Source organism: Orycteropus afer, unplaced genomic scaffold (assembly GCF_000298275.1).
Source record: "Orycteropus afer afer isolate SDZICR_OR568_19922 unplaced genomic scaffold, OryAfe1.0 scaffold00247, whole genome shotgun sequence".
NCBI classification, from domain to species: domain Eukaryota; kingdom Metazoa; phylum Chordata; class Mammalia; order Tubulidentata; family Orycteropodidae; genus Orycteropus; species Orycteropus afer.
The window spans coordinates 2808973-2822495 of NW_006921834.1; the positions used below are offsets into that span (position 1 = coordinate 2808973).

General features: G+C 46.5%; 1 protein-coding gene across 1 annotated transcript; it reads left to right on the forward strand.

Annotated features, from left to right (window-relative positions):
* Positions 1 to 486: 486 nt before the first annotated feature.
* On the forward strand, positions 487 to 11646 carry CALCOCO1 (calcium binding and coiled-coil domain 1). Its single transcript, XM_007949495.2, has 14 exons — positions 487 to 645; positions 974 to 1076; positions 1800 to 1990; positions 2423 to 2581; positions 2946 to 3094; positions 4944 to 5034; positions 7136 to 7291; positions 7718 to 7972; positions 8411 to 8536; positions 9067 to 9162; positions 9524 to 9632; positions 9856 to 10055; positions 10397 to 10503; positions 11469 to 11646. The coding sequence occupies exons 1-14, from the start codon at positions 487 to 489 to the stop codon at positions 11644 to 11646; spliced, it is 2079 nt and encodes a 692-aa protein (XP_007947686.1).
* Positions 11647 to 13523: the final 1877 nt, after the last annotated feature.

Genomic DNA, 13523 nt, shown 5'->3' on the forward strand with positions numbered 1-13523 from the left:
GGATTGTCTTAGTTACCTTATGCTGCCATAAAAAAAAAAAAAAAAAAAAAACCACAAATAGCTGGCTTTAAAAAACAGAAATTCATTTTCTCATAGTTTTGGAGGCTAAAAACCCAAATCAGCACCTCCGCTATGTTGATTGCTTCTGCAGGCCTCTCTCCTAATTTCTAGTGACTGCTGACAATCCCTGGGGTTTCTTTACTTGTAGATGATCATCACATGGCATCTGTCTGCCCTGTGTGTGTGTGTGTGTGTGTGTGTGTCTGTGTGTTTTGCCCTTCTTATAAGACACTATTCAGAAGTGGTTAGGGTTAGGACCCACTCTGCTCTGGTTTGACCTCATTAACATAACAGACTAAAACTCCTATTTCCAAGCAAGGTCATATTTACAGGTACTTCATAACATAACTTTGTGGGGGGACACAATGCAATCCCTAACAGGGATGTTAACCTTTTCCTTCATAGGAAGACAGATACCCTGAGGGCATGATGGAGGAATCATCACTAAGCCGGGCACCATCCCGGGGTGGAGTCAACTTTCTGAATGTAGCCCGGACCTACATCCCCAACACCAAGGTGGAATGTCACTATACCCTTCCCCCAGGCACCATCCCCAGTGCCAGCGACTGGATTGGCATCTTCAAGGTATCCCTGGAACCCCTTTTGGCTCAGGCTTATGGGTTAGTTGGAATAAGGGGAATGACTAAGTTCTTGGATTGTCATCCCCTATTAACAGAGACAAAGGGAGAAAGATGTCACAGGTAATAGGGACCATCTGTATAAGCAAAGCTAATCTTCTCCCACCTTAATCTTACGCTCCCCTGACATATTGATGACCCTCCACTTTCCCTGTCTCTCATCATCGTTGCTACTGTAACACCATCCTATTCCCTGTCCAATTCCTCAGCCCCTTCTGCCATCCATGGGTGGTTGTCTCATCATCATATCTGTCTCCTGTCTTGGGCTTTCACAGGTAGAGGCTGCCTGTGTTCGAGATTACCACACATTTGTGTGGTCTTCGGTGCCTGAAAGTACAACTGATGGCTCACCTATCCATGCCAGTGTCCAGTTCCAAGGTATAAGGGATATAGAAAACCAGGAGAACAGAACCTGTGGGATGGAAGTTTGGAAGAAGGTAGTGGGCTCAGAAACATAAAAGTCAAGCTTGGAGAACAAAGAAAAATAAGTACAAATAAATATAATGAGAAATGTATTCAACAGGGTTCAGCAGGCATGCCATCACGGAGTTATCCAGAAACAGAGTTAGAAGGAACTTTAGAGGGCATCTAGTCCAGCCTCCTACCTGAACTCCTCTTACAGAATTAGGGTACAGGGAAAAGGAAAAGGTAACATTACATATTGAGAAGAAAGTAGTGATTAGATTCAGAAAGACCTAGGTTCTCTGTGTGCCTGTTATCTTAACTGTAAAGAGGATGTGTAGCCTATAGAGACAATATGAGGTTTTAAAATTATACATGTAAAGCTGTTAGCACAATGCCTGGTGCATAGTAGGTACTCAATAAATGGTAACTAGCATTATTGTTATTATTATGGAAAGGGGTAGGTGTAGGAAAGAGAGAAGGAGAGCTAGGCTGAAAGGAGATAGAAAAGTATCCCAGGGAACAGAAATAGCCTGTGGGAGGTAGAAAGGGGAGAAAATAGTATGTGGAAAATAGAGCAGGGGGCTAGAGCTGAAGACAGTGGATGATGAGGTACACTAAAGGGAAGGGGGACCTGCTGAGCACTTGTGAGGGTCTGGGACCATAACTGGGGTCCTGGGCCCATTCCTCTGTCCACAGCCAGCTACCTGCCTAAACCGGGAGCCCAGCTTTACCAGTTCCGGTATGTGAACCGCCAGGGCCGGGTGTGTGGCCGGAGCCCCCCTTTCCAGTTCCGAGAGCCAAGGCCCATGGATGAACTGGTCACCCTGGAAGAGGCTGATGGTGGCTCTGACATCCTGCTTGTTGTCCCCAAGGCAACTGTGCTGCAGGTGAGAACAGAGCAACAGAGTTGCTTCTATATGGGGGCGTAGAGGGAAAGCTTTCCAAGGTGCCCCTTCCTCCGTCACCTTCCCCTCATCTGTATCCTCAACTGAAGACCTCACTGGTAGTTATACAAAGTCTTGCCTTCAGAAAAGTCTCAGCTGAACACAGGAAACACAAATATGTAGAACAGAAAAGCAAGCCACCCACAGGCCAGTGTAGCTCAAGATTTTAAGGTACTTCCTGCCCTAGTCCCTAGATGAAGTTCCAAAGAATGAAGCAGGGTGCTCCAGAGAACATTCAGAGGATGTGAAGCCTCCCTTGTACACCTCTTTGTAGCCAGTACTGATGTAACATCTGAACCCAGAAATGCATGTGGACTGACAGGAACAGGGCCTAAGATGAGTATTTCACCAGCACACTCATCCTGCCCCCTCTAGAACCAGCTGGATGAGAGCCAGCAAGAACGGAATGACCTGATGCAGCTGAAGCTGCAGCTGGAAGGGGAGGTGACGGAGCTGAGGAGCCGAGTACAGGAGCTGGAGACCACTCTGGCAACTGCCAGACAGGAGCACGTGTTGCTAATGGAGCAGTACAAGGTGAGAATTGGGCCAGGCAAGAAGACAGAGCCTGGCTGCTCACCCCGTGTCCAAAACCTGAACCCAGTGAAGAGGTTGAAGGAGAGATGCTAGTGGGCGTCTAAGATTATTCCTGCAACAAGGAAAAAGATTAAACTGTATATGACAGGAGGCACAGTTCTTTGAAAATGGGAGTTCTGGGAGAGGGTGGAGATGTCTGCAATCTGAAGTTAGGGAATATTCCCCCACAGTTTATTTTTCAAGGAAAGTTATGGCGTAGGGGTGTGGGAGCAGTCAAACTCTGGCATGTACCTTCTACGCCTTTATTCCACACTTTGTGAGGTGAGTCACACCTCCCTATTCTTCTGAGGAACCTTAATTCCAGGGTCTTTCCCGGTCCCATGGAGAACTCACGGAAGAGAGGGACATCCTGAGCCGGCAACAGGGAGACAATGTGGCACGGATCCTGGAGCTGGAAGATGACATTCAGACCATCAGTGAGAAAGTGCTGACGAAGGAGGTGGAGCTGGACAGGTGAGGGGACATCCCCCATTTGCTTCTCTTCATGTCCTGTGATCTTGCACTTCAGCATCCTGGTTAGGCAGGCAACCTGCTCTCTGTCTTACATAGTTTCTCCTTCTCTTTGCAAACTCACTCAGGGAATTCCAAATACTGGGGATCTTTTTTGCCTAGCTCTTTCCATCTTTCCCAGCCCTATTGTATATTTCTTACCTTCAAAAATAATAATAATTACCATTTATTGTACAGAAAAAAGCTAAGCAGGAGCTGGCAGAGGAGGGGAGATTTGGAGGAAGAGAATAGATTAAAAAAAATTAATGCAAGATAATAGAGGATAGATTTCAGATTTTACCACAGGAAAGAATAAGATTAGACTCTGTTCTCACTATTAGGAAATGCTAGAACTGGTGATCCAGGAATATTATGTAATCTCCCTCTGCAAAAGCATTTAAAATCATAGATCTTAGCATTAGGAGGAATGTATCACCTAGGGTATATAAGAGAACATACAAGGAGGTGGCCTATTTGAATATTGGATAGCTGTCTTTTTTTAATCTCTTGAATAAGCCAAACTATCCTGCTATAACTTTAACCTATCAGTCCAGATTTAGACCTCTGAAGCCATATAAAATAAATTTCTTTCTCCTACTAGTCACCTACCATTTCTATCAAACAGCACAAATATTGATCACCTCTCATCCCTGTCCTTCAAACTTTCAGCAAGAGAAACACTCCAGGTCTTTATTTCATCAAACGACATGGTTAAATCTCTTTCATTCTATCCTGGTAGAACTGGTATTTATTAAAAACTCTTTGAAGGAAAGAGGACTTCTGTCCAAGGTCCAGAGCAATAAGTGAGCTGATCTCTGAGGCTTCTTTAGGATATGTTAGTCTTGCCCTAAGGAGACACTCAGTGTTTAGGTTCTAAGACATGGAGTAGAAAAGCAGAATGAGCAGCTGGAAAAGATTAGAGACTGTCTAAGCTCTGGTAGCATAGTGGCTAAGACACTTGCCTGCTAACCAGACAGCTGGCGGTTCAAACCCACCAGCCACTCCTCGGAAGGAAGGTTGGGCAATCCTACTTCCGTAGTGATACTGCCTCGGAAACCCAAGCGGGGGTCACTATGAGTAGGGTTTGACTCGACGGCACATAACAACAACAACAAGCCAGAGGCTGGCAAACTGTGGTGCACAGGCCAGATCCAGCTTACCGTTTGTTTTTCTATGGCCCACGAGCTAAGAATGCTTTTTATATTTTTAAGTGGTTGGAAAGTAATTTAAAGAAGGATATTTTGTGACATGTGAAAATCATACAAAATTCAAGTTTCAATGTTCATAAATAAAGTTTTGTTGGAACTGCCATGCATTCGTTTACTTATCAACTGATTGCTTTCACACAACAATGTGTGTGTGAAAACAGAGTTGAGTAGTTGCCACAGAGACTGCATGGCCCACAAAGCCTACAGTGTTTGTTGTTGGGCTCTTTATTGAAAAAGTTTGCCAACTTTTTATCTAGACCAAAAGTTCATAATCAACAGTGACTGCCCTTGTCTATAAAAGTCTTAGATGTATTACCTCTTGAGTGAAAACAACCAAGAAACCATCAGCAAGACGTTCCTTAAAATGGTACATAAAAGGAAAAGAAAAAATTCTATTTGCAGATTGTGTTCTAGAACCAAGAATCTTGGTTCTTGGGGCTTAAAACTGAATCATCTTGATTTGGGGATTTGAGCATCCTAGAGCCAAGCAGAGCTCTAGGCTGGGAGGAGCACCAGTAGAAGAAGCACTTAAGACAAAAGTCCAGGTCCTTCCTTCCTGTCTTGAGTGACCAGTGAGATTCACTAACATGCTGCCCCTACTCCAGGATTAGAGACACAGTGAAGGCCCTGACTTGGGAACAAGAGAAGCTCCTTGGGCAACTGAAGGAAGCACAAGCAGACAAGGAGCAAAGCGAGGTAAGGGGCTCAGAATTCGCTTGCTTCCTCAATTGTTCATCCAGTGTTTATTGAATTTCTTCTATGTGCTGGGCACCAAAAAAGACGAAATGTAGAGAAGAGATTGTGTGTGCTCCAGTAGGGAAGATACACATACTCAAATCAGGATTTGTCAAAGTCAAATATCATAAGTCACAGAAGAGAAGTATAATAAAGTATTATGGGGTTCCAGAGGGGCAGATCAGAGTACAACTTGTTATGGACCTTAGAAAAGACATTTTCAAAGGGGATGTGAAATAGCCTAGTATTTTCAAGCCTTTCTGGCAGCAGAACCCTTTTCCCACAGTACTACCAATGAAGTCTTAAATCTTATGTGGCACCCCACTGAATAGAAAACTGTAATATTTCATTTTTATAAATTATATTTTTTTATTTATTTTTATAAATTCAAAGGTATAGCATTTACTTCTAAGGTCAATTAAAGTAATTTGGTCATTTTGAAGGATATCAGAATTTGAAATTGGTGGTTATGGATGACTATTCTCTAACCCACAGCAGCTAATATAATTCTGTATTTGGTTTTGATTATGCAGAACTGAGGACACCCTGAGTCACACACAAGTAGATGCAAATGATAACAGTTTTTAAACAGCTCACTTTATAATTTCAGTTTACTCTTTGATACAATAGAAAATATAATAGAACCTTCATTCTGAGATTTGCACGGCAATTAATTAACCTGTAAGCACATGTTGATGGATTGGTGATCTCCAATCTGTTAACTTGTGAGTTTGTGTTTATTTTTTTAACATAAAATTTTTAGTAATTTAGAAGAAATTCAAATAAAGTATTTGCCAAACCCCTAAATTGCATCCTTAAAACCCTAAGCTTCTAGGGAAGATGGTTTGCTCAGCAGTGAAAAAGGTAGAAGTTGAGTAGGCAGAGATAAGAGGGAGACATACATCCACAAAAGCTTAGAGTCCAGAATGCTTGAGACTGAATGTGTGAGTTCTCATTGCACAATGGTTAAGCTCTCAGCTGCTAACTAAAAGGTCACTGGTTCAAACCCAGCAGCCGCTCCATGAGAGACCAATGTGGCAATCTGCTTCTGTAAGGATTGCAGCCTTGGAAACTTTGGGGCAGTTCTACACTGTCCTATAGAGTCACTGTGAGTTGAGATTGACTCAATGTAAGTAAGTATTGAATGTGTAAGTGAAGAGTTTGAGATAAGGCCTAGGTCAGGTTGTAGAGGCCCTTGAGTTTAGTCTTCAGAAACAGTGAGAAGGCATTGATGGTTTGAAGTGGAGATGACATGTACTTAAGGAACTATAAAGAGTCAGAACTATGCTTAAAGAGGATTAATCTGATTGCCTTGTAAAAGATAAACTAGTTAGGAGGATATTCAGTAGCTCAAGCTAGAAATTACAGGGGCCTGAACTAATATGATTGTGATGATAGAAAAGAGAAAATAGTTATAACCAGGATAAGGATAGAAAACCAATAGGCTTTTCTGTGGGCTGCTAGTGAGGGAACAGAACTAAGCACGGAACCAAGGTGTTCAGCCTAGGTTTCTTGGGAAGTAGTTAGTACTGTGGACAGATAAGAATGAGAAAGACAAGTGGGAAGAGAGCTGTTACGTTGATGGGATTGTAGTCAATGTCATGAAACAAAATATCTGTGAAGTGCATTATGGAAAATGAATTTGCTGTGTAAACTTTCACTCAAATCACAATAAAAGTTAAAAAAAATGGGAAAGACTGGGATGGGGTGAAAGGTAGGTTCTGATTTCATGTAGATATGCTGAGTTTGAGAGGCCTGTAGGACATCCAGTCTTAAGTTTTGATTTAAGAGGAGGCACAGAGAAGTATGGGGCGTGGGATACCTAGGTTCATGTAAGACCATAGGCTGTGAAGCTGAATACCTCATATTAGAAGCTGAAGACTGTATGCTCAAGATTGAGTCTTTTTGAGCCAATAACCCAAGAAAGACTGACAAAAGCTGAATGTTTGAGTTTGTGTTCAAATCTGAGAAGTAGAACTTTGACCTTTCACATCCACCTCCCTGCCCACCCCAAATGTTTATAACCTTTCCTCATCCCTCACCCACCTTCTACCTCCATCAGGCTGAACTCCAGATGGCAGAACAGAAGAACTGTCACTTGAATTTGGAGCTGCAGGAGGCCAGGAGCCAACAGGAAGAGCAGGGTGCTCAGACCCAGCGACTAAAGGACAAAGTGGCCCAGATGAAGGAAACCCTAGGCCAGGCCCAGCAGCGGGTGGTGAGTAGAGAACCCTAGACAAGAACTGGTTGTAGAAAATCCTAGATTGCCAGAAGAAAGGGGAAAACACATGGCTAAATACTAAACAGGAGGAGCTCTGGTGGCATAGTGCCTAAGGGATTTGACTGCTAACCAGAAGGCTGGTGGTTCAAACCCACCAGCCTCTCTTCAGAGGGAAGATTGGGCAAGCCACTTCCATAGTGATACCCCCGTGGAAACCCAAGGAGGGGTGGCTATGAGTCGGATCCAACTCCATGGCAATGTGTTGTGTTGCATTTAAATACTAAACAACACAGCCCTTAGTCCTAAATGTGGTGGGAGTGGTGGTAGGGGTGGAAACTTGGTAGAGGAGAGAGCCTGGTTACCTTCCTAGTTCACCAGTGGTTCACTGGGAGTCATAATCTCCATCTCTTCCTTTTCCCTAAGGCTGAGTTGGAGCCCTTGAAGGAGCAGCTTCGAGGGGCCCAGGATCTTGCAGCCTCAAGCCAGCAGAAAGCAGCCCTTCTAGGGGAAGAGTTGGCCAGCGCAGCAGGAGCCAGGGACCGCACCATCGCTGAGCTACACCGCAGCCGCTTAGAAGTGGCTGAAGTCAACGGCAGGCTTGCTGAGCTCAGTCTGCACTTAAAGGAGGAAAAAAGCCAGTGGAGCAAGGAGAGGGCAGGGTTGCTGCAGAGTATGGAGGTAGAGGGATGAGGGTGGCTGGCAGTAGACAATGACCACTGCCCATGTATCTATGAGGACTTTTGTACCGTGGGAGAAGGGGAAGAGGGTTACCAACCTTAGAGGACTTAGGGGTAGGTAGAGCAATGAAGAAGTTAACATTTCTAGGTAGGACCCATCCCTAACCAAGGTATCCTAATTCTGATCTCCACAATATCTTTCTTAATTGGTGTCCTTGATTCAGAAACATTTAACCAGCCTTGCCCTAATCTCCATTCCTAATCCTTCATTCAGGTTATATAGGGAATGAGGAAGGCAAGAAGAGGAAATTAATTCAAAAGCAATTCGATTCAATTCAGTTAATTAAAGGAAGGGACCCAGAGACGGATAGTGCTATTGCCAGTGGCATCCTTTTTTCTTCACCTTCACCATCACATTCTCTGCTTTGGCTCTCTCCAGGCAGAGAAGGATAAGATCCTGAAGCTGAGTGCAGAGATCCTTCGACTTGAGAAGGCAGTTCAGGAGGAGAGGACCCAGAATCAAGTGCTGAAGACTGAACTGGCTCGGGAAAAGGATTCTAGCCTGGTGAGACATCCACCCACAAGTCCTGGTCCCATGGCCTCCTGATATATCACTGCCCCTTCTCTCTGTTTTGGGTGTCGTTAGATGCTTATATATATATATATATTGGGTGGCATAAACTTACACTCCCCCACCCTCAGCCCTCATTGGCTGAAATATACTATATCCCTTTACGCCGTCAGGGTACACATCTGAGCTTAGTAGGAATGACTTAGGAGAACTATAGACACCCACCCTGGTATGACCAAGGCCTCTGTACCCTAGCCAAGAAAGTGTCATCCAGGTTCACACTCTAGAGGCAGAAGCTGGGACTCAGACAACTGAACCTCCTGTGGGCAAGACAAGGGATTCATGCAAGAAGAACGTTGCAGCTTCCCCTGTATGTGTCAGAGCAGAAGAGGAGCAAAGCCACGGAGAGAGACAGATCTCAGATTCCTGGTTCCAGACTGGAATCTGTTGGGGCCAGATCCCAGAGCTCAGGTTCTTGGAGGTAAATTCCAGGCTTCAGACTCCATCTGGCCCTTTTCTCTCAGGTACAGTTGTCAGAGAGTAAACGGGAACTGACAGAGCTGCGGTCAGCTCTGCGCGTGTTCCAGAAGGAAAAGGAGCAGTTGCAAGAGGAGAAGCAGGTGAGGATCCATGACTCGGGGTCCCTGGATGCCAGAAGTTAGGACTTGAGAGCTAAAAACTTTGTAAACTGAAAGTCTAGAAATTGATATCTTTAGGAGGGCCTGAAGGCTAAAAATGGGACCATGATTCTTCTTATTAGCTAATTTGGCAGGATGGGGAAGAAATGATAGGGAAGAGAGGGATATAAAGGATGAAAGAGGGCTCAGGAATGCACCTTAAGTTGCACCACCATTTGCTGAAGATGTCTAACGCTGAGCTGAGGAGCTAAGAGTTCATCTTGAATGTAGGGAAAGTTCTGCTGGCCAGCAAGGTTAGCATTTCCCAGCCTCTAGCACCTCCCTTTTTCCTCCTCAACTCCAGGAACTGCTAGAATACATGAGAAAGCTGGAGGCCCGCCTGGAGAAGGTGGCCGATGAGAAGTGGAATGAGGATGCTGCCACAGAGGATGAGGAGGCCACTGCAGGACTGAGTCTGTATACCCCTAAATCTTGTGACACCTCTTCCCCACACCCCTTGTTGGAGAAAACTCCATGTGACCACTCTGGGAGCTGCCTCCGCCTTTTACGTGTTTTGCATGTTTTCCTTTCTGAACCCTGACCCTGTTTAGTTTAACTGTCTCCCCTCATCCAGAGGAGACAGAGCTGATCCAAGCTTCTAAAAACATCCTTCTCTGCCTCTTCCCTCACCCACAGGCTGCCCAGCGGCTCTGACGGACTCAGAGGACGAATCCCCAGAAGACATGAGGCTCCCACCCTATAGCCTGTGTGAGCGTGGAGATCCAGGGTGCTCTCCAGCTGGGCCTCACGAGGCTTCTTCCCTAGTTGTCATCAGCCAGCCTGCCCCTATTGTTCCCCACCTCTCAGGGCCAGCTGAGGACAGTAGCTCTGACTCGGTGAGCAGCGAGGGAGGCCAAGCAGGTGCAGTAAGGAGAGGGTAGGGTCAAACCTAACTATTCGAGCCTCCAAAGCAGAAAGTCAGCCTTTCAGGGCTCTCTTTTTCTCTTAGGGGAGGCCCAAACTCTTCAAAGCCACTCAACACACATCCCAAAACCCAATCTAACCCAATAGCCTCACTGCTTCTAATCCCTTCTCCTCCATTCATTCTCTTCTTATCCACTAGCCCCCATCAAAACACCTCTCCTGGCTGCTCTTTCCTCACCTATCCCAGTGTGCTGCCCCCACTTCCCAATTGGGACACCACACCAAAACCCATCTCTGTCTCTTTGGTGCCCAGGAGGCTGAAGATGAGAAGTCAGTCCTCATGGCAGCTGTGCAAAATGGGGGTGAGGAAGCCAACCTGCTGCTTCCTGAACTGGGCAGTGCCTTCTATGACATGGCCAGGTGAGTGCCAGGTAGGGAACAAAGGAAGGCAGGTGGGAGGATGCAAGTGAAAAAGAGCATTGGTGTTATCAGTCACACACCCTTCCTCCAAAGACCCCCTTCTTGGACCCAGCCAAGAAAGGAAATAGGAGGTGTGGTTGATTCAAAAAATTACCCACCACCCAAATCCCAGGTGCCTTCAGGTTATCCCTACCCCCATATCATCAATACACGTGCACACTCAGAGGCCCTGCCTTTAATTGGCTTCTGTGTTGTTCTAGCACCATCCTCCGTGGAGCCCAAATTGCCCTGCATCCCCTCTCTCCTCCCCCTTCCCCTTCCCCTACAACCAGGTAGGTCCCTAGGCAGAGGGGAGGATGGGAGGTGACCAGGGTCCCCAGGGATAGGGGCAGAGAGAAGACTGGGATCCAGCACCCATCTGGCTCCTCCTGAGATGCTGTCCCTCTTCCCTGACTTCCCTGGGGACCCTTTGGGAGGTGAAGTTACAGGGTGGGAGATTCAGGAATCAGATTGCTCCCTCCAGCCTTTTCTTTTCTTCTCTGGATCAAGAGGGGAGGGAAGGGGAAGAGAGATTTTTTTTCATCTAGAGCCCAGCTTTGCCTAGATATGAGATGGGCTCCAGGCAGGGAGGGGGGTGATACTGACATCCTTCTCAGCTAGAGCAGGAAGATGAAGGACGATGTCAGACTCATTTTCAGCCTCATTAGGCGGCAGACGGAGATGGAGGGAGGAGAGCAGAAGGTTGGGGGATGGGCTCTGCACTACAGAGACCAGCAGGGACTAAAGAGAGGACATGGAGAGCAAAGTACCAGAGGAGAGGCTGGGAGCGAAAATTACCAGATGCTTCATTTAGGAACAGGATCATCTGGGAGCCCAGGTGCATGGGTCCCTCTTCCTGAGGTCTGCAAGTCAAGAAGGGCAGGTAGCACACTGACCCTCTCCTTTTCCCCTCCATCTCTCTCTAGTGGCTTTGCAGTGGGTTCCCTGTCAGAGGCCAGCACTGGGGGCCCTGTCACCCCCCCATGGAAGGAATGTCCTATCTGTAAGGAGCGCTTCCCTGCTGAGAGTGACAAGGATGCCCTGGAGGACCACATGGATGGACACTTCTTTTTCAGCACCCAGGACCCCTTCACCTTTGAATGATCTCCCCTCTCCCTAGTACATACACAGATGTACAAGCACACACATACGTACACACTCACACACAGATGTACACTTAGATTTCATGGCTGTTTTCCATTACTGGGCTCTGTGAGATTCTGTTCCCTAAGAACTGCCCCTAGTGTGCCCCTGTTTCATCCAAAACTCTCTAACTTCATCCTCTCCCACCTGGCTCTTTTGTCCCAGACAGGGGTCCTTGGAAGCAGTGGCTGGATTTACTCCTGAAAGCAGTTTTGGAGGAACCAGGATGAAGGAGGCCTTCACCAATGGAAATAGAATCATCTACTCCTAGCCCTGGCTGCCTCTATCACTCTCACCAGCCACCAAACCACTAGGGCATACACACTCATACATAACACTCACACACACTCCCCTCTGGTGCCCCAAAGCCAATTCCTGGGGTACCCCACCCTCTCTTATTTGGGGTTTATGTTTATTTACCTGAGTGTTATCTGAGGCCTGCATAGAGGCAGCAGCATGGATATAATGACCCTTCAGGTCTCTTTTGGTTCTAAGCTTCATTGGTTCCCCTTTCTGTTCCACCCCTCTCCCCTTGCCCCCACTCCAGTATTGCCTTTTGCTCCCACTCCAGCCTTTTCCATAGCATTAGACGTTAAGTTTGGAAGTTTCTTTTGTATTTTTGAGGTTTCCTGTACTTTAGTTCCTGCCCTTCCCTGCCCCTCCCCTCAGCATCCTCACATGGAAAGAAATAATGCATTTGTGCCTTCTGTGAGGGATGGGGGAGCAAGTGGTCCCAGGTGTCCCCATTTCACAGCCCCTCCCTTTTCAGGTCCCCCCACAGCAATAAGAGCTTACCATCTGATATCCCTCTACACTACTTGTAGTATAAACAGATATATTTATATGATATGTATAATTATTCTAATAAAATGTGTTCTTATCATAACTGTGACTAGAGCCAAGAGGACCCAGCAGTCTGCCCCTTAGGCCCTGGTACAGGGGCAGAAGAGGGGAGGGAACCATCTCTGCCTTGTCAGGGAGGGTGCTAGGCAGTTATTTTTCAGATTGTGCCTCCTGGTGTGCTGGCTACCAGTGGGAAGAGAAGGAGGGATGAAGACCTTGGTCTTAGGTGGGAAGTCTGGCTTGGGGAATTCTGCAGTGGGGGAAGGAGCTCAGCTCTGCTTAGGGTTTAGACCCAAGGGGGAGTGAAGCAGGGTAGAACCCAGGATACTGGAGTAAGATGCAGAGTGTGTTCAGTGGAAGAGGGAGGGAAGGTTTCTACTGCTCAGATCTTCACCTCCCATAGCCACCATCAGTGTATCTTGGGCCAAAGAACGGGCATTATCAAGAGTACACACTTTTGAGTATCCACTAAAAAATTCCCTAACCTCCTGCCTCTAAACACTATTTATGTTCCTCCCATCCCTGCTTCCCTCTCTTCTGTTGCCATCCTCACACACCATATGCACACTGACTGCACAGTCACCAAAACGCATTCATCCATTCTAACCAGCTTCATAGACTAGACAGACATACGCAGCATCGTAAAGTATTAAGGACCTGTGTGCTCACCAAGGCTCTCAGCAATGCCCTGCATAAGCTCATGTCTACAGCCCCCTTGTTCTCTATTCTAACAGATCCCTTATCAGCCAGCTCTCCGTTCCCTTCAGGGCCCCTGGGTGGACCACCTCCACCATTCCCTCTCTCCATCTACCTGAAACCCTCGTGTCCATCCCCCTTCCAACCCCACCTGGATGACATCTTACATCCTTCCTTCTTTCACTCACGTCTCTGTCTCCTAGCAACCCCATCTCATTCCCTGAATCCCTTCCAAGGAAATTAGAGATAATGGATCTCTCCTCTCTCCATCTCAACCCCGCTTTATTGATCCTCCTTTA